This window comes from Aythya ferina (genome assembly GCF_964211825.1).
Source record: "Aythya ferina genome assembly, chromosome: 6".
Taxonomy (NCBI): Eukaryota; Metazoa; Chordata; class Aves; order Anseriformes; family Anatidae; genus Aythya; species Aythya ferina.
Window position 1 is genome coordinate 15374084 of NC_140303.1, and position 26165 is coordinate 15400248.

General features: G+C 41.6%; 1 protein-coding gene across 3 annotated transcripts in view; it reads right to left on the minus strand.

Moving 5' to 3' along the window:
- PARD3B (par-3 family cell polarity regulator beta) overlaps window positions 1-26165 on the minus strand; it is a 397551-nt gene that overhangs the window by 6799 nt on the left and 364587 nt on the right. For all 3 annotated transcript variants that reach the window (XM_084522836.1, XM_084522835.1, XM_084522837.1), the window contains one exon: window positions 20208-20287. In XM_084522836.1, the coding sequence (XP_084378962.1) occupies window positions 20208-20287 (80 nt within the window). The remainder of the gene's footprint in view (window positions 1-20207; window positions 20288-26165) is intronic.

The window sequence follows — 26165 nt, forward strand, 5'->3', positions numbered from 1 at the left end:
ACTTCAAAGACAGCCACAGACTAAGTGGCAAATGGAAAGCCCACATTTGGCTGCAATCTCTTTCATGTCTAAGCAAGACATAGAGAGACTCTGGGTGATGGCATCAGGCAGCTCAGGCTGTGATTAAAGAACAGGAGAAAGCAACAAGGTCCTATCTGTGTCCAGATTCTCACTGAAGAACTCTATTGTAGGCATTGTGATTGCAAGCTGTTTGTTCTCAGCCAGGAGGATCTACTTTTAAAGAAAAAAGGAGCAGATGTAAGAATTAAATTATGCAAATAAACAATCTTAGAGTATCAAATACATTACTGTGTCTTTATAAAGCTGTTCTCAATGTACACTAAAAACAACTGACTGAAAAGACCACGTAGCCCCTCTCTCTCCAGATACAGTATTAAAGGCGTTGCTGTGCTGTTTGTAGTCTGTGGCAATAAGAAATTCTGTTGCTTAATATTCCATGTTCATTAAAAAATACAAAAAAAAACCTGCAGGGTACAAAAAAAATAACTGCACGACTCTGAGCTTCATTAAAGTCTGTCTCCACATCTTAATAGGTGATATACTCCTGTAACAAATATTCTTTGCTGTTTCAGACCAATACTTCCCATAGCCAATGATAGGTTTTGCATTTTAAAAAACCACAGGAAATCAAATTTGGTATCTTAATGCTGGGAGGAATCTGCAGCGCAAGGAAGTGCTCTGTGGCTCCTGTCTGCGAGAGAGGCTTGTACCTCTCAGTACAAGGCAGATGTCTAGCAATGTCATACTAACCTCAAACACACCACACACAGATTATTTATGGGCTGAGCTGGTGGAGGTGCTTTCTTCTCCTGTTCTTTTATCAACAACGCAAGGCTAAAAAATCAGATAACATAAACGAATACAATCCCTGGCTCTCATGTAGCACATGCCATGTGGAGAGAGCTGTTTTTAGTTTGAGGACTGTGTTTGGAATTCCTTCAGTGTCAGGTTTCCAGTTACCAGACCCTCTTCCCTGGGCCAGGCACGACTGCGGTTGGACGGGATTAGCAGAACACTCTGCAATGTATATTACATAGCTTTGACTTCTATAGGCTTTGCAGTCCCATAAAAATAATGATCATTTCACGACCTGCATTACTAGTGGAAAAAAGAGAAGAAAGATCTCTCTCCTTTTTAAAGAACTTGTATTTGTTTTGGATTTGGAGAAGGAGGGATCCATACGAGTTTGTTTGATATTCAAGCAAGAGTACATTTCCGATGAGATGCAGGCCAGACTCCCTGCCCTTGCACACAGGTTTGCAAAGTTGAGCAGCGGTCTTGACTGGCCTGAACGTAAGAGCTTACGTGTGCAGTTTTTCTTTCTCTACAATACTATGGCTTTGAGTATTTAGAAACAAACAGCAAAAACACCACAGTCCTGGAATGCAACTGTAGAGTTTATATTACTCCACTTGAAGTCTATCCTTAAAGTGACTGGAGAACAGTCTTTTTTATTTGCAGAGGGACAAACCCTTTGAGCTGCTGGGCCCAGCAGCTACCTGGGCAGTTATTAGGAACTGGAGCTATTCAGTTGCCCCAGTCATCTTTACATCTGAGGCCAAGTGTAAAGTTTTGTCAGACTTTTGTCCCAACTTTCCAAGCACACAAGTAGACTGCAGAAGCAACTGTCAGAAAGGGAAACGGCAATTTGACAGGTCTGAAACTTTACTATAAGATTACTAAGATTTCTTATGGTAGCACCAACAGTTTATTCTGCACACAAACAAACTGATTGTTCTAAATCCCTAAGGGCCCAGACTATGTCACAGATTGGTTAACATCATGGTTTAGGCTGCCATTTAATTAAACCGCCTCCCATCGCCAACAAAGCCATGGAACACTTTATGCTGCTCCTGTGCTCCAGCATTAGTTTGTTTTCCACAGAAGATCTCAGACCAGCTTCTGATAATCCTATCCTGCAGGCAAAGCTCCCTTTTCTTTCCTTCCCTAAATCCAACCTACAAATATAGGAACTGTGATAATCAGGATTAAAAAACTCAAATCAACAGCAACAAGCCCCAAATATGTTAGCTGGTGCTCTATAAATGCCCAATGAGCATTCAAAACAACTAGTCCAATAATCCTTCCTACTCAATTCACCACTTGCTTTGTTTGTATGCTCTCAGGCATGGCACATCTCCTCTACCAGGAGGCATAAAATAAAGCAGCACCTATTGAACAAGACATCGCTATTCTGTGATCTCTTCGAGCTTAAAGGGGTCTTAAGTAGATTGGTACTTTAAGTAGCGAGTCATTACAACATGTGTCATTTCATATGTTACTCATTATTCAACACAACATAATACCACGCGAGTCATTAACCTCTTGGCATTGGTAACCTACTCTCAATGCTAAGCAAGCACGCTTGTTGCTCAGGAACCCCTGTGCTCTGCTGGGGAGAGACCTGGATGGGATTTTAAGGTCCCTTTGGTCTTTTGTTTTGCAGATCAGCAGAGGCCAAAAGCTCTTGCTATAAACTAAGTGTTCTTGGCCTTTGGTCTCTTGCGTCACGTTTCTAAGATGATGCAGGCCAAGCGGCACAGGAGGACAGAAAGCTTTTCAAAGGGCTGAAGCCAGCAGAAGAAGCAAATGCTTTAGGTTTCTCAGCTGAATTTTGACTTTCAAAGCAGACAAACTAATACAGAGAAGTCCAAACAAGTGCAGAACTGTCATCACCTGGGTGAAATGCTCACGTGAAGTCTCTCTTATGGGATATTTGTACCACAGTACTGTGCAGTAACTCCAGTGGATGTGGGCACCTCGCTAACACTGCCAGGAGAAGAGCCAGCTACTGTCCCAAAAAGCAGACGTCCAGTGGGAAGGGAGAGGGGCACAGACAGGCGAGACCCCACCACTGGCCCTGTACAGCAGCACAAGAGCCAGAAACACCAAAAATTCAGATGTCTTCACCTCACCCTAAGCTCTCCTGCAGATCTATGCTGTTTTCAGAGGCTACCAGGGTAAAAATTAAAGGTCATGTGGTGGTTTGGGAGATTTTCATTTGATTTAAAAGCAATTCTGTTGCCACAGTCCAAATTCCCCTTCAGAAAGAAACAAACACACCACCCTGGGAAGCCTCCTCCAGTAGCCTATCCATTCACTGCTCCTATCTGTGCCATTTTCGTTCAGCGCTTTCAAAGGGACGTAAAACCAAATTCTATCCTGTTCTCATTTTTCACATGGAATGAATTTAAAGCATGGTGATTATTCAGCTGTGCTGTTAAAATGATTTTTCAACAAATAACAGAAGTCATTAAAAGAATCTTCCTAAGAAATAATAGCCTGGGCCTGGGTCTTTACTGTTCAGCCGCTGGGATCTTAACACGCTGTCTGATCTTTAGTGGGCTAGTAAAAACCCGCAAGAACTGGTTATTAATGTTATTACCAAGCTTTCAGGCTTTCTTTCTTTCTTTCTTATTTTTTTTTAAAGCATCTCTCATTTAAATTAAAGCATTCCTTGCGGCGTTTTCTCCCATTGCCATGATGAAGCATGGCTGTCAATTCTGCCTCCGATGGCACAAACTGGGTAGTAAAATCATGCTTCAATAAAAAAGGAAAATGATTTTTGAAACTGACTGTAGCTGGTTATTTTTCCCTCCGTTTCATTTTGTTTCTAGGTCCAGACATTCTGTTAAACTCCCTGGGAAGTGTCATTCCCTTCTCTCCCCTCCGCAGTCAAGGCAAGGCTCAACATCCAAGAAGAAAGATCCTGCTTTTGGGGGGGAGAGGGGGACCTTAAAAACAAGCAGCTCTTATTGGTTTCTTCAGGCAGTATTTCAATCCCCATTGTTCCTCCACTGCTCATGTATTGATTTGCTCCTAAACAGCACAAGCAGCCTGTAAATAGAGCCTCCCCATCTCCCAGCCCCCTTCCCTTATATTTTCTTTTGTTAGAGCCATTCATTTCTATACAGGCATTAGATTACAGATTTCCTGGCTTGCAGCACTCCATTAACACTCTGGTAACCACCCCTTTTCCAGCCAGCCATTAAACACCACCTTTAATAATTGAGATTTAAAGGCTCAGGGCATGATAAACAGCTGAAGTTATAACTTTACAGCTGCCTCCACAAAAGTGTGTAAATCTCCACATTTGGATAAGCAAATCAGTTAATTAGACTTGTATTAAGTCACAAACTTTGCAGGCGCTCTTGACAGCGTACGTCCTGAGGTTGAGCTTTAAATAACAAGGGTCAAACCCCTGAATCCCACAGGGCTGGGAGAGACGGAAACGTCCCACCCGGTGCCCAGAGAGCAGTAGCACTGCCTGCAGCTGCTGAGACATGAAGACGGCCGCGAGCGCCCTGCGACTGCAGCCCCTTCCAGCTGTGTTTATGCTGGCTTCTTCCTTAGGAGCTTCTACTGTTACACTAACACCAGTGCAGCTGCAGCAAGCACAGCGCCTGCCGACGGGATGTACTCTACCTGCTGCCCGTGGTGGAGACATCCCTTGTTTTAGCACCCTGCGTGTCCTGCTCAGCAGGACACAGGTTGCTCTTTCCAAGTGGGGCCCCGCAAGTTGCGTGGGCCGAGCACAGCTTCCTCCAGCTCTGCCCCCTGCACTCACCTGGGCTGAGGAAATGCTATGGATGTCCCTCAGTCGCTGCTGGCCAGCAAATGTTCAAAGCTGGGGAGATTTGGGAGATACAGGTCACTGGCCTCTTTAGGGACATGGGTAGTAAGAGGTTAACCTTCAGTTGCGAGGCCCAAGTGTCTGTGCTCCATCTCTGCATGAGTTATCTCCCTGTTGCTGCATTTAAAAATACTGTATGTAATTAACTGTTATCAGGTTGTTAAGCAGTGTGCTGAAGTGTGAACTTATCATTCAATTGTTTCCTTTATTTACAAAATCCTTGCCATTCTCTGGGATGGCAGCCTGGGACAGGCTGTTTACTTGTTCAGATTAGGAGGGTTTAGCACACCAGATTCTGGTGGCAGAAGCAGATTCGAGAGAGGTGAGACACAGCTGTGAGCCTGCTTGGCTCCTCAACCACCCCTTCAACACGCCCCGCAGAGTAGCTGTGTGTGTACGAGATGCACACATGCCGCTGCTACCAAATACATCACTGTAACACTGCTTTGCCCCCACTGCTCCCCTCCTTTCTCCTCCTTGAAGATCCTTCTGCACACTCTCCTATCCAACAACAGCAGCTGCGTCCTACTCCTCTCTTGGCCTGGCAACCGTTCTTTTCTTTGCTTTCTTCTCCAGCAGCACTGCCCCTGGCAATGCCAGCAAAGAGGGAAGATAACATGACACCATCAGACCTATGTGATTTTTCACATGTGTTTCTGTCTGAGGCAGCATCATGCATCCAGGACATATCAGTGTGGTCCCTGGGCATGCAGCATCCTTTGATCTTTAGGAACTGGTACGATCCCCAATATCCCAGATCTATGCATCCCCCCAGCACTTGTAATACAGGAGATATGCAACTTCTAAACAAATTTCTTCTGTGCCATCTGCACACCATACTGCATGCCAGATGACGAGATAAAATTTGCAACAGCAAAGTTCTCGGAGCACAGCAATCTTCTAGAGAGAGCAACCACAGCCCGTGGAAACACTTCTATCAGCTTAGTCATGTACCTAGAACAGAAGATGTCAGGATGACGAAGCTGGAAGAGGGAGCACAAAGCAGAGGACAAAAAAACAGGCTCTAAGGATGCACCAAAACACCACCTCCCGTAGCAATGGGACCCTGATGCTAATAGCTGGAAATTAGTGATACCTTACAAAGTTAACAACACAACAATTGGAAGACAGAAGCAGGCCAGTACTGAGATAAAGAGAGGCTCTGGAAAGCACCACCAGCTATAGGCTTTGGTTTCCTTTAAATATATACACACATCATGTGGCAAAGACTAGCATATGCAGTAGAGTCATATGTGTAAGTCACAATGCTACCAGCAGTTTCAGTTTAGATTATGATAAACACCATCGCAGTCAGAGAGGTACCCCTGGGTACCTATTCCTGTGCCACCCAGTAAGGCCCAGTATGCCATTAGAGAGAAACAGAGAAGTGGCACCTCCCTATTTGAACGTGGTAAGAACCTGGCAAAGACTCCAGACATCCCTAAAGACAGCATGTCTCAATTTGGCTGGATTTTTTATTTATTTTTAAATTAAACAAAAATACCCTCTACCTTGAAACAAATTTTTTACATAATGAATCAATCAAACAATTATCTATGCTCTAGTATGTTCAAATCAAGGGAATCATCATCGAAAATAACCAGTTTTTATAGCTCATTTAAAACCACAGTACGCTAGGCTGCTGATTCACTAATGAACAATAAAGGTCACTACTACAGTATCATTCTGCCTATTTTCAGATTGTGTGATGTGATAGATTTGAAGTGGCAAGTTCATAAAAAAACCATCAAGGCACTTTGCAGAGGGAAGTGAAGATGGAAAGAGATCTGCGCCCTGCCCAAATACCAGACAGAGAAGAGGAAATAACTTAATGGTACATGAAATTTGGTCCCCCGGCCTCATCCAGACTCAGCCAAAGCCTCTGGATGTCAATGGAAGCATTTCAGTGAGCTTTGGATTTAGGCTCTTGTATAGGAAAATGGTATCTGAAAGGGGAGAAGAGGGCAGGCAGAGAATGAGACATCTGTATCCTGGAATGAAGTCAGGAAGTTAAGGTCTGAAAGCCTGAGATAGCAACTAAATAGCTGGAGTACGAGATGGGAGTTGCTGAAATGCCTCACTTCACACGGAAACTTCCTTTTTGGTACTCCCTTGCAGGTATCCAGAGGAAAGACAGACCAATACCATTAATTTACTTTTTGCTTTTTGAGTGCTCATGACCTAGATGGAGGTGTTTAGGTACAGCTGCTAAGGAACAGGCGTTCCCCCAGACGAACAGCACACCTCTACTACACAGATTCTGCACCTCTGAATATTGGTAATGTGGCAACTGGGGCGATGCAGCCGAGTGTGCATGCACCATGTCTCTGACTGCTACCAGAGCCCAATGCTTCAGAGGAAGATGCAATTAGTAGACAATTAACGACTTACAGGACAAAAGTAGTCCTCTTTCTCCTCCCCAAAACACATTCAAAACAAAACCACTATCAGCATTAAGTCCAGCTTTGCAGAAAGGTGCAGAAACACAAAACACTTGATGTGCATGTGCTCACAGATGGGGATAGGGAAAAACACAAAACCTGAACTTGATATTTAACCTTGAAAGACCTACTATTTGAATCCCATAGGAAAAAAGCACAATATAGGACAGAGGCACTGTGGTGAGTTGAGAATGATGTCTTTTCTAAACCTCCATGCTCATTTTTAATGCTGACTTGGGTTCCTCTCTAATAAACAAGTGAAATTCTACTTCCAGTAAACTGGGATTTTCTTTAAAATAACTCTGCAACATTTCAAAGGCCCCTCTTTTTTAATGATGAAAAAGTAAAAGGGAGGAATTTCACATCACATGAAACAGCTACAATATAAACCAACAACCAAGAACATTCCAGTTTCTACGTCAGAAAAGCAGAGAGCACCAACACCATTCTAAGGATGCAAAATGGTTTCCGTGTACTGAAGTTCCTTGAGAAACTTGTAAAACTTGTGGTATAAACTAGTACAACTGAAAACGAGATGTCTAAGGAGGAAAAGACCAGGGTTAAGGGTTCTTTATTGATTTTTTTCCCCTGCATTGGGATTAAAGTGATTTCAGCTGGGACCAAGCATTACAGATGTAATTATAATTTCCATTTATATTTTTAGACTGTGTACAAAGAAGTGTAATAATGGACAGCTGAACACTTTCCATTGTCCATTAAAAATGAAATGTTTCTGATGAAATCTCTGCAAGACCAAGGACCAGTGCAGTAATCTCTCAATAACGGAGCTTTCTTTAGATGTTTGGTGATGAGGGAGAAGGGAGAGCTGTCAGCCCTTCACACAAAGAAATCAAACTAAAATGACATTAAGGTTCTTATTCCACTCAGTAATACTAAAGAAATCCCATGTTAAGATCAGTAACAAGTTTCTTCAGAGAAAAAGATTATTCATTAAATATAATGATATTTTGATATTATTTACAGGATATTTAACAAAAAACAGTACATTGAGGCAACATTAGGGAAGCATTATTTAAACCACAGAAAGCTCAGAGAGTGAAAAAGTGAAATTTATGTAAGTACCACTGACTGTCTCCCATCCTTCCCCCATGTTTTACAATGCACATTTAAGTCCAGGTTTCCTGGAGGTCTCTGATAGCTAGGCAAATGCTTGTTATTGAAAAGCAAAATGTATTCAAGGTAAAGCAGGTGCTTAAGTGCTCTGATGGATCTGGGCCTAAAAATCCAAGTTGTAATCCCCAACTCAATTTCAACTGACTAATTGAATTTGCTTTTTTTTTTTTTTTTTGTAAATTCCCTTTCGTTGCAAGCCGCTCTGCTGTGCAGCTCTGTGCTCTGTGCCAGGTGCCGTGGCGCAGGCAGCACCGCAGCACAGCTCGCAGCCCCCAGCTTCCCCTGCCCAGAGGGGCGGCAGCACGCCCTGCACTGCAGTGGTCCTCATGGAAAGGTGCTCAAAATCAGCACCGGTGTGCTCAGGCAGCCTAAATTCAGCCTAATTCCCAAGTCAGTGAGAAAACCCAGTGCCTTTGGAGACCTCCAAAACACTAATTAGGATGACCAGAAGTTGAGTTAGGCAGGCAGTATAAGAAACGGGACACACAGGGCTTTGCGAGTGACTACCAGTGTCCTTAAAACTTCTAGCTCACTTTGGAGATCTTTAATCTCCTAATGTGCACATTTGCTGTATGAGGATCTTTGAAAGAAAGACTCTATGTCCCTTCTTCAATTAGTTTTGTCCCAGCTACTGTTTTACTGGTGGTTGATTTCAGTTCAAGAGCATATTGCTATCAAGAAAACAAAAGGAAAAACCATAACCAACACCATGACCATAAAAATGGACTTCTAAAAATGTATTCTTATTACACTGAAAACATCTTTGTTCTCAGAAAAGAAGCATTAATTTTCTTTGAAGCACAGCATCTCAGATGGAGTCAAAATTCATAATAAAAATGCTAAATGAGGGACCAAAACCTCGTGGCACATGGGTATGTACAACAGTATGCTAACACCAAGCAATAAGCCATTCATATGGATTTTCAGCTGTGAAATCCTGCTGAGATTGGTTTTGCTTGCCAGATTTTGTCATGATCTACAACCGACTGCTCTCAAAGTACTTCTTTTCACCTGGAAAACAAAGGCTATTTTTCTACTTTAAATGAAGAAAAGCTCCAGCCACTCAATATTCAAGGACCCCCGTTGGCTTGGGGTTTTACTTGATAACCTGGGCCGGGCTTTGTTCACACATTTACTGCCCTCTCTCTCCTCTCTTGCTTGGAACTGGCTGCCAATTTCCAAGGTGCTGTCTCAGACCATCTAACACACAGATTCAATCTTCTTGCTGAATTACATCTGGAGTGGAACAAAGATGGCAGATAATGCACTTTCTGTTCAAGTTAACACTCACCTCCTCCTGCTTCCCATGTATGTTATACAGTGGACGTTTGCATGTTCTGCTTTGTTTTTTCAGCTGGTGCAAGTGCATGAGATATCAACCAGTCTACGCACAGAGAGAAGACGGTGACTTGAGGAACGGCTTCCAGTTTACATGACTCCTCGCCTCACCTCCCTTTCTAACTGGGTACTAACACCAACTACATGCCTACCAGATATTGCTGGTGTTCTTCTGGCACAGCCGGAGCATCTTTACCTATGGTAAATAGCTTATGCAGAGTTTCCTAAATAAGCATCATTGAAAGAGCAGCATCCCTGAGCATCTTGTACTTTGTTTACACTGTATTTTAAAGAACTGTTCTAGTAGAAAATTTTGTACAGGTGCTAAGTGACAAAATTAGAGCTAATTTACATAACTATTAAATGTTAGAACAATACAATCTCTTCCAAGCCCAGAGATGAGAGTAAAGATTCCTAAGAAAGCAGGAATTAATTTTCTCTAACAGGGTACAACAAGAGTTTTAGCTCCATGTTGGCTCTTAACAAAGTTAATGGCCTGTAACAGCCACTGATGTGAATGTTTGTGACTCTCCAGCGACCTTGAATTGCATTCATTTTTAAGTCCTACTTCACATATATCTGTGGTAAGATGGGACAGGGTAGAGAAGAAAATAGCATGCGAGGATATACTCCTTTTTCTAGAACCTCCAAAATATGGAGAGATTTTGACTGCTAGCACTGGTCTGCAGAGTTCATGTGCAAAAAACAAAGATACCATTTAGGTATAAGAAATAACACCACAGTTTATCAAATTGCTATCAAACAGACCTGGACAACAAAGAAATGATGGAATATGCTCTTAGAGCAACTGCATTTCAGTCTAGACCTACTGCTTTCTGAAACCTACTGAACCACAACCATGGATTGCACTGATTCTGGATCAGGCTCATACTAGCGTGTACAGAATTTCTTGCAGAATAAGGTGTTATTCTACCTGGATGAACATATCCCATAGCATGACCTTTTAAAGTGCCAGAGTTAAAGATCAAAATAAAACCGTAGGTGAATATATGGACAAAGAAAGTGGATAAAAACATGGAATTCAGAATATTCTCTTGATGTGTATTTAAGAGACTTCTGTGCAGAGAAATTAAATGTGTCACCTACTCATGAGATGGAAGCAGTTTGGCTGCCAGTTGAATGAGCTGTATTGAAACAGCTGCTCTAGCAACTGTTTTTACTATTAACTTCTTCAGTGATTCTCTTCATCCCAAATTAGATAGCTCTTTCCTTTAATCACCGGTTTATATAAAAGCTCCCTCCTCACAAGGCAGGGTTTCACAGTGGATAACACTCATAAACAACTACAGGGCTGTTTAAAGCACTGCCCCTGAGTTCCTCTGTGGCTCAGATCTCCTCACCCCACGTCTTCTCGTTGCTCAGTGGGTGGCACTCCAGGTGCTCACTGTGTCTCCTCCCGATGTGCTTGTAAAAGAGCCCAGAACTGAATCTGGGTCCTTAAGAGTGCACAGCCCATCATTACCTTACAGTGCGCCTTTAAAACTGTCCACATACAACTCACTTCCCTACTTTATTGGCAATATCTCCTTTCCTTCTTTACCAATGTGCACGCAAGAATACTTACAACTGATGTACTTTTAATGGCTTGTTATTAGAAACTCAGATCTTGCCATGACAGTGCAACTTCCTTGTTCTTTTTAACCTTTCCCGCTTTTTGCTGTGAGGAGACACAGGCAGGATTATGGAGAGCTAGATGCAGCCTGCCTCTGAACGATGGAAGCCACCGCAAAGCCGCCACTTGTTAGCAGGAACCTTGCTGAGCTCTGACAAACTGTACAGGACATCTATGCACAACGCTGTGGGAGAACTGCAGGAAGCTTGCTCAAAAAATCCTGATCCAACATCCTCAAAAACTCCGTGTATTTTTACACCTGATGGTGTTGGCTTCCTACGCTTCTCCTCGGCTAGCTGTTTTGAAAGCACGTTTGCTGGCAATTGTCTTTCAGCCACACCTCCAGACCTATTTATCAAGAGAAAGGCAACGACAAAAACTGCAGTGGAGTTGCTTTATGTTAATTTACAAGGACCTTTCTCACGAAAACAAAACTTTTGCAGCCTAGAGTCCAAACTTTTTGATCAGTTCTGACTTACAACCCAACCCAAGCAGCAACATTTTTATTCCAGATATCCATACCTATAAAGCAGCCGGCTGAATTTCCCAGTCTGTTGGTCTCCTGAGCCATTTCAATATTCATCCTGACAATGCAGAGGATGTTATTTGCATTTTGTAGCACACATCTTATTCCCCAGGTTTCACTCAGCACATCACTCTGCTGATACATTCTATGGGACATATGCTTTTGTTTTTTAATTTGATCTCCTTGTTTTTAATTTGCATCCAGTTATCTTTTTTCCACAGATCCTTCATCTCAACCTAACCATTTTCTACTGACACTTACTTCTTTCATTAAAATTTTGTTCTGAACAGCTGTTTTGTTCTTCTGCTCATTGGAAGCACAGCTAATACGGCTTTCTTTTCTGTTCCTGAGTCATGTCTCCACGACTTCATTAAACTTTATAATATTAATTCAAGCCCCTTTGTTCACAGGCAATATTTTCTTCCCCTACCATATTTTTAAGCTGAATTTGGTGTTCCTAGTTTTAGTGGGAGGTCTTATGCCTGGTTGTACAATAAAATCCATATCAGATCCATGTTTTTTGTAAATGTGACAATTTAAAATTTAAATTTACTCCAGCTAATATCTCCTTAAAATAAGAATTAAAAAAAAAGCAAGCTGGCTGTTTAATTTCAAAATATTAATTGACTTCTAAACCATTCCATATTGCATTAACTGGCTCTTTGCTACGAGGAGTTGACTGACTTATTAGAAAAATTGACAAAACCCATCCCCATCTGCCTCCTCCTACACTTCCAAAGTATTCTGCTGGGACATCTGGCTTTCAGTGTTCTTTTCAAGCTATATCCCAGTTGTTGCAGACATTTTCTTTGCTCAGTTTTCTTTAGTTATCCCCATGGAAATTACAGAGGTGGCCCGCCAGCCACAATCCATGATTTGATGTCATGAACCTTGACCTTTCTGACTTTCTCAAGTATACTTTTTCAGCATAAAGACTCAATTTGGATAGAGGCATCCAGTTCATTTCAGCTGATATTTCCTTCTGTTAAGAAGACCAGAGGCATGTTTAACAACCAAATCCCCTCCTTTTTGAATTCCACCTATGGATTGCTGTATTTGTGATCTCATTTACAGTTTCCTTTCCTCCTAGTCTTAAGAGAAATTTAGGTTGCCTCAGACACAAGAGCATTTTATGAACCACACCTACAGTATAATGTAGATCCCTCCCTACCTGCACTGGCTTTTAATGTCTGAGACTCTCCCTGTAGAAGATATGCACAGATTATTTATAAACCCCAAATGTTTTTGGACAGATATATTTTAACACCATGCACAAAAGAAATCCTTCAGACATCACATATGACACAGAGGTGTTATTAGGAGCATGGCACAACGCAGCAGAGCAACCGAAACAGATGCAAGAGCATGATGCAACAGAGCACTTGCAGGTCCCTGCTGCGTGCCATTTACCACAATTCAGGTGTCCCACTTTGGATCTGGACTCTGTCCTTCTTGAAATACAATGACTTTCCTGTCATCTCTGAGGCTCTGGGCAGTTTCCACAGCAATCAGTTTTATTACCTTGCAGAGTTAAGTAAAGTTAAGTAAATCTTAAACTGTTTGATATTGGATTTAAGATAATCTTTTAATAAGCACATCAGCTTGGTTCCCAAGCTTGTGCTCTAGCATGTAAGAATGATCTCTTTTTTTTTTTTTCTTTGCTTGTATTTCATCTTGGCTGGTTTATTGCAGTGTATCTTGGAGGTCCTTGAGTAGGACCAGTATTTCCATTAAAACTGATTCTAAATTCATCTGCCAGGACTTAAAAACCAACTAAAACCATTCACGTATTTCATTTATAATGAGATCACTCCATTGGAAGATGCAGACAGATAAGATTTTGCTGCATTCTCAATGAAAGTACAGCTGTCAAGATAAAAATCATATTTAAAAATATTCCTGAGTTACTGATATTACTTTAGATGACTAAAACAGGAGAGAAAGTTAATAATCAAGTGTACTGTAGAATATACTGGACATTTTTTATATTTTATAGGACATTGGATGATGAAATTAGGTGGGTCGTTCATTTTTGCTCCCTACTTGGTTCCAATCCTATTTAATTTTTGCTAAGACTTCAAATTATCAAGTTGTCTTAGTTCTGAAGCTCTGTCAGGTGAATATTTAAAAAAAATACTAATTCACATTGTAAACTGAAGTAAAAAGACCACTCACAATTGGTTCTCAAACCTATCTCCTGACTTTAATCAACATGAGAAATGGGAAGATACATACGTTTTTCAGCTGTAACCCAAATCTACAAAATATTTACCTGTTTTCCACCACTTTGGGGGGCAAATTAGAGCATTATTAAAATATACCTTGTTATATTATACAGAAAAAGTTTAAAGTTTTGCATTGTATCTGCATAATGTGTGTCTTGTTATGTGCTCTCACTGACAGAACGTGACATTGGTGATGCTGGACTAGGATGATAAGTTAGTTAGCTGCCATTGCAGTTTAAGAAAACAAAAACAAACCACGTTTATGATGATACATCTGCAGATGCTCTTTTGAAACAGGAGACTGACCCTACAGTTTTAACAGTGCTACAAGGCAGCACTGGCATTGCCTGCAATTCCTGCAGCCTGCAATCAGCATTGCCACTCTCTGCCTGCCACAAAACATGATTTTGGGCTAAAAATTAGAAAAAGAGAATTGAGTAGAGCCATGTAATGAAGTCAACTGAAGAGTGGAACAGTGGAAACTGAGAGGTAGACAGGTATTAAGAGGTTGCTGAGCACTAGGAAGGCACCTGGAAGATAACTTGGCAGGACAGAGCAATGTTGTTGCTGTTACCAAAGACCTCCCTGCTACTGCATGGCCCTTGTCAGTGCAGATGGGTCAACAAAAAACCAACCACACCACCACATTACTCAGCTGGTGGCTGTAACCACGACTGCGCTGCTGGGAGAATGTTGTGCAACATACTTCTGTGTGTCAAGGATGAAAGTAAATGAAGTACCCAAATAAGAGGGAAAGACTTTTGGCAAAATGGGCTGACTAAGTTAAATGAAAGTGATTGAAAGCAGAAAATGTAATTGCAATTTAAACCAAGAAACAGGGAATTTTGATTTAAATTATTGACTTGAAGCCTTGCTTTTTCATCTGTGTTCCTTGGTTTGTTGATTCCCATAGGTTGGGAATGCTCTGACAAGTTGATTTGAAGCTAATTATAGTCTGCACTAAAATTATGATTTCTTTTTGTTAACCAGGCAAATACACTATATACATATTTAAGTATTGTCAGTATATTATTTTCAGATTCTGCTAGACAATGGCAAATGATGACTTATTTAACAGATAATTAACTTTTCCTGGTGATTTGTGTCAAGTCACTTTATGATGACGTTTTTGGGGATTCAATTAAATTGCAGAAATTGTGCATTTTGAAATTAACTTGGTTAGTAAAGGCAAGAACACTTAACTGCAAGAAAAAGCTAATGGAACTCACTAAGTAATCCATTCCTTCTCTTTGAGGATCCTTATCTCTTCATGACGTAGGTGTTACAGAAACAATTCTTTTGATCCAAACAGTTGGAAATGTTTTCAACTCTACTCTAGAGGCTATCTCATAATTTGACTGCATGGGGATTCCTGCCCCCTGAGTCAACGTTGTTTTCATGGTCTATAGTGAAAGACTTAAGTGCTCAATCTATTTAATTTATTCAAAGGGAGGTTAAAAGATAAAATAAATGATCACTGCATAGGACTACTGAAGGGGAGAGATTTTACAGACCACTTGGCTCTTAAAATCTAGCAGAAACTTGTAATTTTCTCAGAAAATGAAATGGGACAATTTCAGACTTAAAGAAGGCATAATATTTTCAAATAGTAAAATAATTATCCTCTGAAGAGTGTAATGAATTCTCCACTCTGTGACATTTTAATTCTAGGTTCAATGTTTTTTAAGTATATTTATTAAAGTAATGCTGTAGATCAAAATTGAAATTTAGTCTGATGCAGAAATGTAGAGGATAGGGAAAGGCTCAGAGAAGGTGATCACAGGTGCCCTTTCTGGCTTCAAACTTAGAAATGGTGGGTGGCTTCTTTTAGCTACTGCCTTAAAAAGCTTCCTTAACAGACTTGCAAGTTCCCCAGTTTTAAGGTGCATGCTACATTTGAGACAGATATTCCCATGAGCCAATTGCTAGCTTGCTCACTGGTCTCCTGCCAGCCACAGAAATGCAGCCTGAACTCATTTTTCCATCCTGGTAATTATTTTGTGATGTTCTTAGTGCAGTCGCACCCGTTTTCTTGACAAAACACATATTTTTCAGTAACTTGAGGATTCCAGAGAAAGTCTGGAATGTTAGCTTTCTTTTGGAATTAGCACTTCTTACCAGGAAGATGGCTGAGCTTTCTGATCTGCACTCATCATGCCATCAGTATCCCATCTCAGTGTCTCTGCTTCTGGTCACAGCCAGCTTAATGCAGCAAAGAGTATGTCTGGGGGCACGAGATTCCTCTGAGCAAGGTTGCTATTGGCAAGGCTGTGATTTAGATTGAGACAGACTTCCACAAAAGCAAGCTATGGGTATAGCTATATATAATATGAAAGCTATATGTAATATGTAAAAGCAAGCTATGAAAAATACAGCTATCAACAAACAGAGCAGCTTCTGCTTTCTATCTGTTCCATCAGGAAAATATTCTGGATTACACCAAGAAAACAGTTGTTAAAAAGAGTTCAAAAATACTAATGTTTTTTCTAGCTCCCACACTCCTCTTGTCAAAAAAGGAGGCTAAGAGGTATAAGATTCAAGCCATTCTTCTCCTAAGCAGGAAGATTTAACATTGCTTAATAAATCTATTCAGCACTACTTAGCCTTAGCCCCAGGGCAACACATAAGCGCCGAGTGCACAGAACTGTATCTCTCTTGCAAAGCCTTCCTTTCTGTCTTTCCCATTTTGCTTCTTTTCTGCAGACAGAACAGCACAATGCAGCCTGAGATGAAGACCTGCCACTCTCCTGCCACAGTCACTTATCATCCAATTCAAATGTTTGCCTCTGTAGACATTTCCAAACAAAGTCTACAGACTGGCATTATTTTAGCTAGAAACTTAACTAGGTAACCCATCTGGCCACTCATTAAACCCAGCACATACAAAGCCTTCCTCCAAAGGCTGCTGCCTCCTGTTTTCAGCTTTTAATTAAAAACATCACCTTACAGAGGAACAGATCTTACACTCAAAGGCAAAAAGGGTGTCACTGAGCTCAGTGAGACTGGAACACTGGATTTGCTGCAAGTATCCAGAAAAGGCAAACACACTCGACACAGCTGAATTCCACAAACGCAGTTAAAACAGACTCACAGCACCTGAATTGGGCCCATAGTATCTAGGCTTAAATTAGCAGCTTCAGAGAAAGCCAGAAAAATACAAAACGAAAGGGCAAAGCAGCAATGCTGTTTAAATGCTGAGATTTTACAAACCCAGCAGCAGATAAGCACAGATGCTGCTGACAGTCTTCCCCTCCATGCAGGATTTGTGCCTTTGCACTGAACAGGGTGGTGCCTTTGGGCACCACACGTTCATAAAGCTATTTGGCAGGTGATCCTTTTCTTCTTCTTGCCCAGCAGGGAGGAAAATCAAAGCTCTCTTCCTTGATTTGTCCATGTCCACACACGTGCTGGCATGGCTCCTGCTGGCTTCAGGTAAGCGGACGTGTTTCCCTGTGCAAGTCCCACTTGCTCTTCACACGGCACAAGTTCCCTCCTCCTCCTCCTCGAGGGAAACCGGCTGCAGCCTCAGCACTTTCCTCTACTCCCTTGCGTTGTGCCATGCCAGAATGGCAGGCAAAGGTCAGAGCCTCCTAGACTCAACGCTATATTGCAAAGAGAAACTGCTTCCCAGCAGCTACAACCCTCAGCTGATCCTCCTTAACTCTCTCTTATTAAACTGGACTTAAGAGGCTAAATTCGTAAGACACTTATATGCTACCTCCATACCAAATACAGCTCAGTGGTTTGACCAAGGTGAGGACAGGACAAAAGAAGGACAGAAAACCATGACTATGAGAAAGCTGGGGAGAAGAAAGGTGGTCTTTGAGGAAATACTACCTCTGTAGAACCACCTACTGCTCTCTCTCTCCTCTGCCTGTCACCATAGCTTTCAAGATCCTCCACAGAGAATTGGTTGGCAAATAGGTGGCTTTTACCTGGATTCCTCTATACGCCTGGGCAGTCAGCCATGAGAACAAAAGACATCACTCATTTCCATTAGTGGCTGGCAATGAGACTGCATCCCCTTCTTCTGGATGTAGACTTCACTGTAGTGATCTAGTCATTTGTGACTGCCAGGGCTTAATTACTGCAGTAACGTGAAACTGCAAAACTTACAAAATGCGAGTATAAAACACAGCCGCTGATTGCTCGGCTGCAGGCACATCCAGGGCTGTGCTACCCCAAAGCTCTGCTCCTGCCTGGGTGGAAATGCTCTAGGGACAGGGCAGTGACATGGCCTACGTGTGACGGGGCGAGCCTTTGGGTCAGGCGTTGCACACAATCCACCTGAAGTACACACCTCACTGCAGCATTATCTTCTCAGGCTCTGAGGAAAACGACATTCTTTTCACACCGATCTCCAAAAGCTTATTGCATGTTTGGATCGCTTCCTAAATAGTGAGTCCTAGCCAGCTAAATGCTCAAACCTGTCAGAAGAGCTGGGAGAGTCGTGTTTCCAGCAAGTTAAATGGAAGTTTTGGGAAGAACACTGTGAGATGCGCGATCTGATTAACACAGACATACTTTGAAAAATGCAGGGTGCCCCAGCAAGCAATTCACCCAGGGAATGTGCTGAGGGTCCAACAGGTTTAAAAAGGAACAGGACAAAAGGAATATGTGGAATACTTTGCTGCTGCATAAAGCAAAGACGTGTCTGCATCTGCAGTATTGTGCTCAGTTCTGGTCATCCTCGCTCCAAAGGAATACTAGTGATACAAAAATAACTCAGGGTGATGGAGGTTACTTCACTGCGAAATTTCCATTTTAAAAAGATTGGAAAAATAAGGCTGATTAGCTTGGATGGAAGATGAATAAAAGGAGACATGGTACAGAAATGTGAAAATTGCTGTAGAGAATTACACTGGGCACCACTTACTAATTTATTCTTGTAAGTCACAAGGAAATATTCAACAAAATTTAAGTTTAAAATAGATTTTTAAAAAAAGGGGTTGTGTATAATTAAACTGTGTAGAACCTGCAAAACTCACTGCTAAAACATGGCAGGAAACACAAGTGTCGAAGGACTCTGAAAGAAGATGGCTATTTAACCCGTACAGTAAGAATATCCACAGCCAGTCAGGAAATACATACAAGAATCCTTGCTGGAAAGCCGGGTCCAGTTAGAAAAGCCAGTTACTACACAGAAGAAAGTTCCAAAACAAATAACATTTGAAGACAGTAACTAGACTACAGACTCATTCTTTGATTTAGAAGCCATATGCATTAAAAACACCTACGAACATCCAACAATTTGTATTGGTTTCCAAAGTAAGAGATGCTTTATATTTTCATGTGGAATTGAACAGAGCATTACATATTTATCAATCTTTGCAGTAATACCTATGAATGTGCATAGGTCAGTGGGAAAAAGAAGCAAAAAGAAATTCTTCACTGATTTCCTAAATGCCAGCACTACATCACAACTAAGAATCTCTTCTTGCTTGTAAATAGCTGTTTTGGCTTTGTTTTTACAAATTACCTTGCTTGAAGGTTCAAGAAGTGGACTGTGCAACCTCCTTAAGGTCTTTCCTGGCCGCCTCATTCCACAGGGGGACTATTTTCTATTTTTCCTTTCTTCCCACTCTCTCTTCTAGCGTTCTCTCACTCTTCTTTCTAGGTTGCTGAAACTTATACTATGCTATTAGAACTCCCATAGAAATGGGACTGAAATCTGTGAAATGCTTCCTTTTTGTTATGCCCCACTGGTTTTCTGGTTTTCAGTCTAGAAGGACTCTTCATTGAGTTGATAAGGACTAAAAAAAAAAAAAAAAAAAAAAAGCAAGCCTACAGAGAATTTGCTCTTTTTTCCACAGTGTTCAGTTAAAACACAGAGATGCTCTGCTCGAATGGGACCGCTACTTAGATAGTCTTTCCAGCAACACAGGACTTCAGGAGCTGTAGCTGCTGTACCAGAGACTTTCCACAGCAGTACTCTGTTATTGCCAGTTAGGGTTATGCCACTATAAACTTGGTCAGTTAGGCCTTGCTATGACCTGTTGTAACTCTCACAGAGACGGCTTCCCCAATGTCCATGTTCTCTACCTGTGGATCATGCCTCTTGCTAATGTGTTCAATGAGAGAGATTTTTTTCTTTAAAACCAAAAGTCCAAATTATTATCACAGTTATAAAGTTAGCATTAAATCATCACCAAAAGATGACATGACAAAATTGCAAAATAATGTCTCCTGCTGAAGCCAGGCTGATTTCCCTACTCATTGGAAGGAGGGTGTGAGTGTCCGAGGCTCGGCACTGTACCTGGGTAAAGATGCATACTGCCTTTCCATCCCTTCAAAGTGGAGATTGTATGAGCTCCCGTCTGGACCTTTTCCAGGAACCTGTGGAGAGAAGAGTAATTAGAGATGAAGATCAATTATGCACCCCAGCTACTAACAATGCATCTCGAAACGATAAGCAGAGAACACATGATGCTGCAACATGCCAAAATCAACAAAAGAAAGGCAGGAGCTCAAAGAAGCTCCACATCCTATACATAATCTTATCACTGCTAACAAGAAAGGCTTTTGTATCAAAGAGCTGTTTAGAACAGGTACAATCTTCAGAGACTTCTCCTTGTCTGCATGCTAGCTGGGATACTGTCTCGCCTTTCCTGGCTGGCCTTCCTCCTAGAATTCAGTAACAAGAGGAGCTAATCTAATTAAGCAAGCATACTCCTGATTCCTGCAGCATAACTCCCTGAGTCAAAGCTAGCATTTTAGTACCAAGTTTTCTGTTTTTCCTTTGCTTGTGTGTTTTGCTCAAGTATAAAACATGATATAAACAGGTATTGCTTTCATCCTTAACACAAATCCAGAAACTTCCCCTAGCACCACTGCAAAGCTAAGTATCCCACCGGGAGTTAAGCATATTTGTCATGCTCTGGTGGCAGTTCAGAAGTGAAGCATTAGTGTACTCAGTCAAAATGCCAGCTCACTACTTGGTTTGTTTTCAAGATGGCAACTGGAGTTGGCTGGAGAGCACTATTCTATCAGGAAGGCTCCAACTGGGGTACAAAATGGTGAACTTCAATGCTTTTAGCACACAGGAGCTCTCCCAATTTCACTCACTCAATGCCTGCTGATGGCCCAAAGTGTTAAGAGCCTTGTTAAAATGGAGCTATTAGTCTTTTCCTCCATAAATGCAGGAGGCTCTGACTGCATTCAGTGTTTCCTACATTAGTATGTATTCCTATTCCGGTGCTGCTAGAATCAGCAGTTTTATAAAGCAATATACTAAGAGGCCATTTAAAATCCCCTTCCTCTTTTACAGATTAATGGCAGAAAGGAAGATTTAATGCCTTTTCAAACATTTTTAACAATTCATTAAAAAGAAAAGAATAAATCACATGCAGCTTTCTGCAAATGCCTGATTATAGAGAAACAAACAAAAATTAACATTTTGCACTTTCCACAGGTTAGAGTACATTTCTGTTAGTCCTGTAATTTATGTATAATATGTCATTTTTACCGAGGAGATTTAAAAGCTTCTACAATGGGACAGGTTGTGCACTGAGGTGTAGTAGGTCTTATCTCCTTTTACACAGCATTTTCATGTACAATCTCTCTACTATGGACCCATTACATAAGACAAGTGCAATGCAAATAGAGGCATAATTCCTAGCAAAGCACAGGAATTATGCTAGACAAATACCATTATGCACCTTACCATTCACTGAGCATCCAAGACACTCCTAAGCGAAAGCAATATTTATCACAGGCCTCCTGCTAATTCCCCTTTATCTGAATCAAAACAGAAAGGAATCCTCATGGAACTGATGGCCACAAGAAATAACCACCTCTGATTGGAAATGACCCCTACGCTAGCAGTGCCTGACTTTGGATGAGTGAAAAGTAACAGTAATTGCCCTACATTTCAAAAGGAGGGCAGCAGTCTAAATTGATCATTCATTCATTTTTTCTATCAGTAACAGTGACATGTAGAGAGAATTTGCACAGATAGATGCACTCAGGCTGCGAGTCAGAGCTGCTTTGGCTGTTCTCACACTGCTAATTTGATCAGGTTGGTAATTTCCCTTAATTCATCAGGTACAGTGGTGAGGGAGGAACCTCCCAATTTCTGCTATTTATGAAGAAGAATGAAGAAGGAAAAAAAAACTGAACATGTAATTTAGTTTGCTCAGCAAAAAAGCCATGTAGAATACAGTCTACCTGCATGGCAGTAGATAGGCTATTAATTATGTTCAGAGGCAAGATGTTTATGAGCTAAATGATGTGCCAGGTAACTGACTGTGCACTCGGGATGCCGTGCAAGCTTCACAGTGATTACTTTCATGCCTACCATGAATAGCAGGAGCCAGTCAATGTGCAGGAACAGGAACAGATTTAGAATTATGCCAATGCTCAGTAGCGATCCCAAAACTTCTACCAGTCACCAGAAAGTAAGAAATATTTATATCACAAGGCCTTTTTACAGCCTGAAAATACCCCTTTTCTGATGGTTTCCTACAGACCAAATAGAAGGAGGTCCCCCCTGCCAGTTCTGTTTGTATATACGACTCGAGAGCCAGTTGCCATAGAAACTCCCTGGCGGTGGATACCATTTTGCTAATTTGGTTCCATCGAGCTGCTCAGTCTCCCCATCCTGTATAAACCCCCAAACGCACTGGAAAAGCAAGCTCCGGCTCTCTATTGCTAATTAAAGACTCAGCCATTTCTTCTTTCCTTTCCTTTCCCCATCTGTCCACGCAGCAGTAAAAACATAGCGTCGCTCAGCCAAAGCAAAATGGTGCCTGAAATAAAATACTGCCCCGACGAAGAGGGAAGTTGTGAAAACGGAACAATTATGGACAAAATTATTTGCACTTCAGAACGAGTCAAAGCAATGGCTCCTTGCTGTCTTCACAACAAACCGAGCTAAGAATTGTCATTACAGATACTAATTAGCAAAATATTCCAACTTGCCCTCCTTCCCCCAAACAGGGAGCACACAGTGGGCCTCAGGACAGGTATGCAGATTTTAATGGCATATTTAATAATTGACAGATATTTAGGCGAGTAAACAAGAACCCTAACAAAAAGGATTAGAAACTGGCAGATCCACTTGAGGCAAAGGGATGTTGACCACGCCGTGCCCAGCGAGGTGCAGGAGCCGACGGAAGACGCGATGTTCGGCTGAGGCCCTGCCAGAGGCTTGAGATCAACTCTCCGGTCAGCACAGAGCGAACACAGCGGCAGATTAAATGCATGTTTCACGGATGTACAGTAATACACAACACTAAGAATGATTGGAAACACGCATCTGTATTTTTTCAGGGTTTAAATTAACTACATCAACTTAAAAAAAGAGCCATCATTAAGAAGAAATCATCTTAGCGTAGAGCGGCCTCAAATAACTAACAAGCAAAACATGAATATGCAAAAATAACGGGGGAGAGATAAACACAGAAACAGCCATCATCCCATCAGTGCAATTAAAAGAGCAGCATGCCTAAATTGAGGAAAGGAAATGCCATCTTTACTAAAAAACAACAACAAACAATTCATCAAACTTACTGTTGCAAAGTATCACCGCCAAACCCTTGAATAACTGGGACGCTTGAATTAATCCAAAGAAGGTGCACTAGGTTAACAGACGGCTATAAAGTCTCTGACAGGTTCGAGTCAGCTCCAGCCTCAAAGAGAAGTCTTCCCTTCTCTGAAAGGTTTGGTATCTTTGATACCAAAGTTGGTAGAAACTTTGGCATCAGCAGGCTGCTCTCCTGACTGCCTGCTGGGCAGCTGTGCCGCTGGCTCCTCTGAAGCACACCGCAGTGGCCACACTTGGAGACAAGGTATGAGACATATAGGCAAGATATTACACCCATATATTGTAATGCCTTTCTGGTCAAGCTTTTCTGTAGGGCAAAAAGGCTTTTTTCCATCTACTTCGTTTTTTTTTTTATTTTTTTAAAATTATTTAAATATTATTCAAATCTCTCTCTCCAGTACTTTCCATTGGTAAACAAGATTTCTGTCATAGAAATACATCACTTCAGAAAAAAAAAGTGTGACACCTCTGTGTCTTCAATTACAATCCTGCCAGTCCCCAGCAGCTGGGGGAATGCAGATAGGAGAGCAGTGCAGGCACTGTGCGCTGCCATCTGAATCCTCAGGCATCATCAAGGGACTAATGTGAAGGAAGAGAAGGAGAGCAGGCTGGGGGCTCCCCTCATCTCCAGGACAAATGGAATCCACGCTTGTTTCAAGACAGAAAACTGTAGATTCTTAATTTCACATTCAGATCCCAAACAGACAGAAAGAAAAAGTAACTATAAAGAAAGAGAAAACAAGACAAAAGCTGTGCAGGTGTCAGTGCAATCTATGTCAAATACACTAACTGCAAGGTACTTCAGAGGAGTCTTCTGATACAAGGAAACGATAAGCTAACAGCAAGTATCTCAAACCTGCTAATTCTCCCAAGGAAAATTTCCTAGGGAAAAAAGAAAAAGTGAACATGCACATTTAGATCAAACCAGAGAACAAATGTCTTAGGTAATTCAAGTATTTGCACATGAATTATATGGTGTGAGTAGAGTATACCTGCAGGCAGGTATCTTGAAATAAGTTTAGGACTTGCCTATGCTGGGCTTGTAGAAGAACAATTCTTTACAAGCAGAAAAAGATTTACTTCATATCCTAAAGACTGAGAGTACCTTGAAACATGCACTTAAAAGTGCAAGGGGTTGCATCTTTTTTTTTTTTTTTTTTTTCCCAGGAGATGCTGTGCCTTGTTTCTCTTCACCTGCTTTCTACTGGCTTCCTCCTGGAGTATTTATTCTAGGCTAAGGGAGCAGCTAAGAGCATATTCTACCTTACCTCTTCCACATGGAGTGAGGCATCTGGTGCTGGACAGCCGCTGTAGTATGAACAACTACAGTGACCTCGTTCAAAGTCCATGATGCTTTACAAAGCCAGAATCAACTCTTTGTGCACCCGCCCACAGCTCAAGATGGGAGCTAGAGCTCCACAAACGAATACCAGCAGCAGCTCCTTGCCCCTGGCAGTGGAGCTGGCATTCAGCATGACTGTGGTTTCACCCAGGGCTCTACCTCCTCTCACATATTCCCACCTGAGCTACCCGATCTTCCTGCTCTGGGTCCATCCCAAATTAAGTCAGCAGGCTGAAGACCCAAGACCTTGTGTATTGCTCACAAGGAAGAAAAGAATAAAGCAGAGGCATTTTCAGGGTGGCTGTCTCAGAAGGCTGCAGTTATCGATCCCTCTGTCATATGCAGCAAGTATTACTCAGGGCTCTGTTGGAAAACTTCGACCATCTTTGCAGAGAGAGGTTTGTTAAAAAGTTTGTTTAAAGCTTCTTAACCAGCTGTAGGAAAACCGTATCTCCGCATCAGGAATTTCAGTCTTAAAAAGAAATACATAGGGTTGTTAAGGTTTATTCATTTTCCATTTTTATGCTAAACATCTCCTTTGCCCGTTTCATTTTTTTCGTTTTAACCCCTCACTTTCTCCAGTTCTGAACAGTAAGCCTCCTCCAAACATTTCAATCATCACTAAGATCTGAAAGACAATGAAGCAGTCTGTGTTGCCTACTACATAAGTAGCAGTACTATAACTTCATACAGCTTGAGCTGATTTTAGCCATACTTTTGTGAACCCAAGGAAAAATACTGCTGACTCCACTTAAGTCATGCCTGACTTACCTAAAATTACAGGAGATCAGGAAAAGCTTATGAGGATAAGGAAGCTGGGACTCCCTATTTTTTTATTTTTTTTATTTTTTTTTTTTTACTGATTCACTGTGTATGTTCAGAAACATCACCGGAGCTTGTGCATTCTGGTTTTCTCTCCATAAAAAATGGCACGACACTACTGCTCTGTGTTATATGACTGACAAGCACTAAAAGACATGATCCAGCCCAGGAAGCCTGCAGAGTGAGGCATGTGCTCTGCCATCACCCAAGTGCTTTGAAAATCCCACCCAGTAGTGCCTTTTGCCTGCAAACCTGTGTATAAACATGGCACATAGTACCGCCGCATTGCTTAGCACATTTTTCAATAGTCTTGTGATCATCTGTTAAAGGACTTGATTCAGATGCTGGTTTGACCTCTGTTCTCAAAGCTCTTCTTTTGTCTGTGAGCGTTTCTAATCACATGGGTTGAGATTCAGCATGCCAAAAAGAGCCATGGTATAACGGAATTTGCCCTTTAACCTTCAGGTCTCCCCTCTGCTGAGACACAGTTGGTTTTTGTTTTCAAT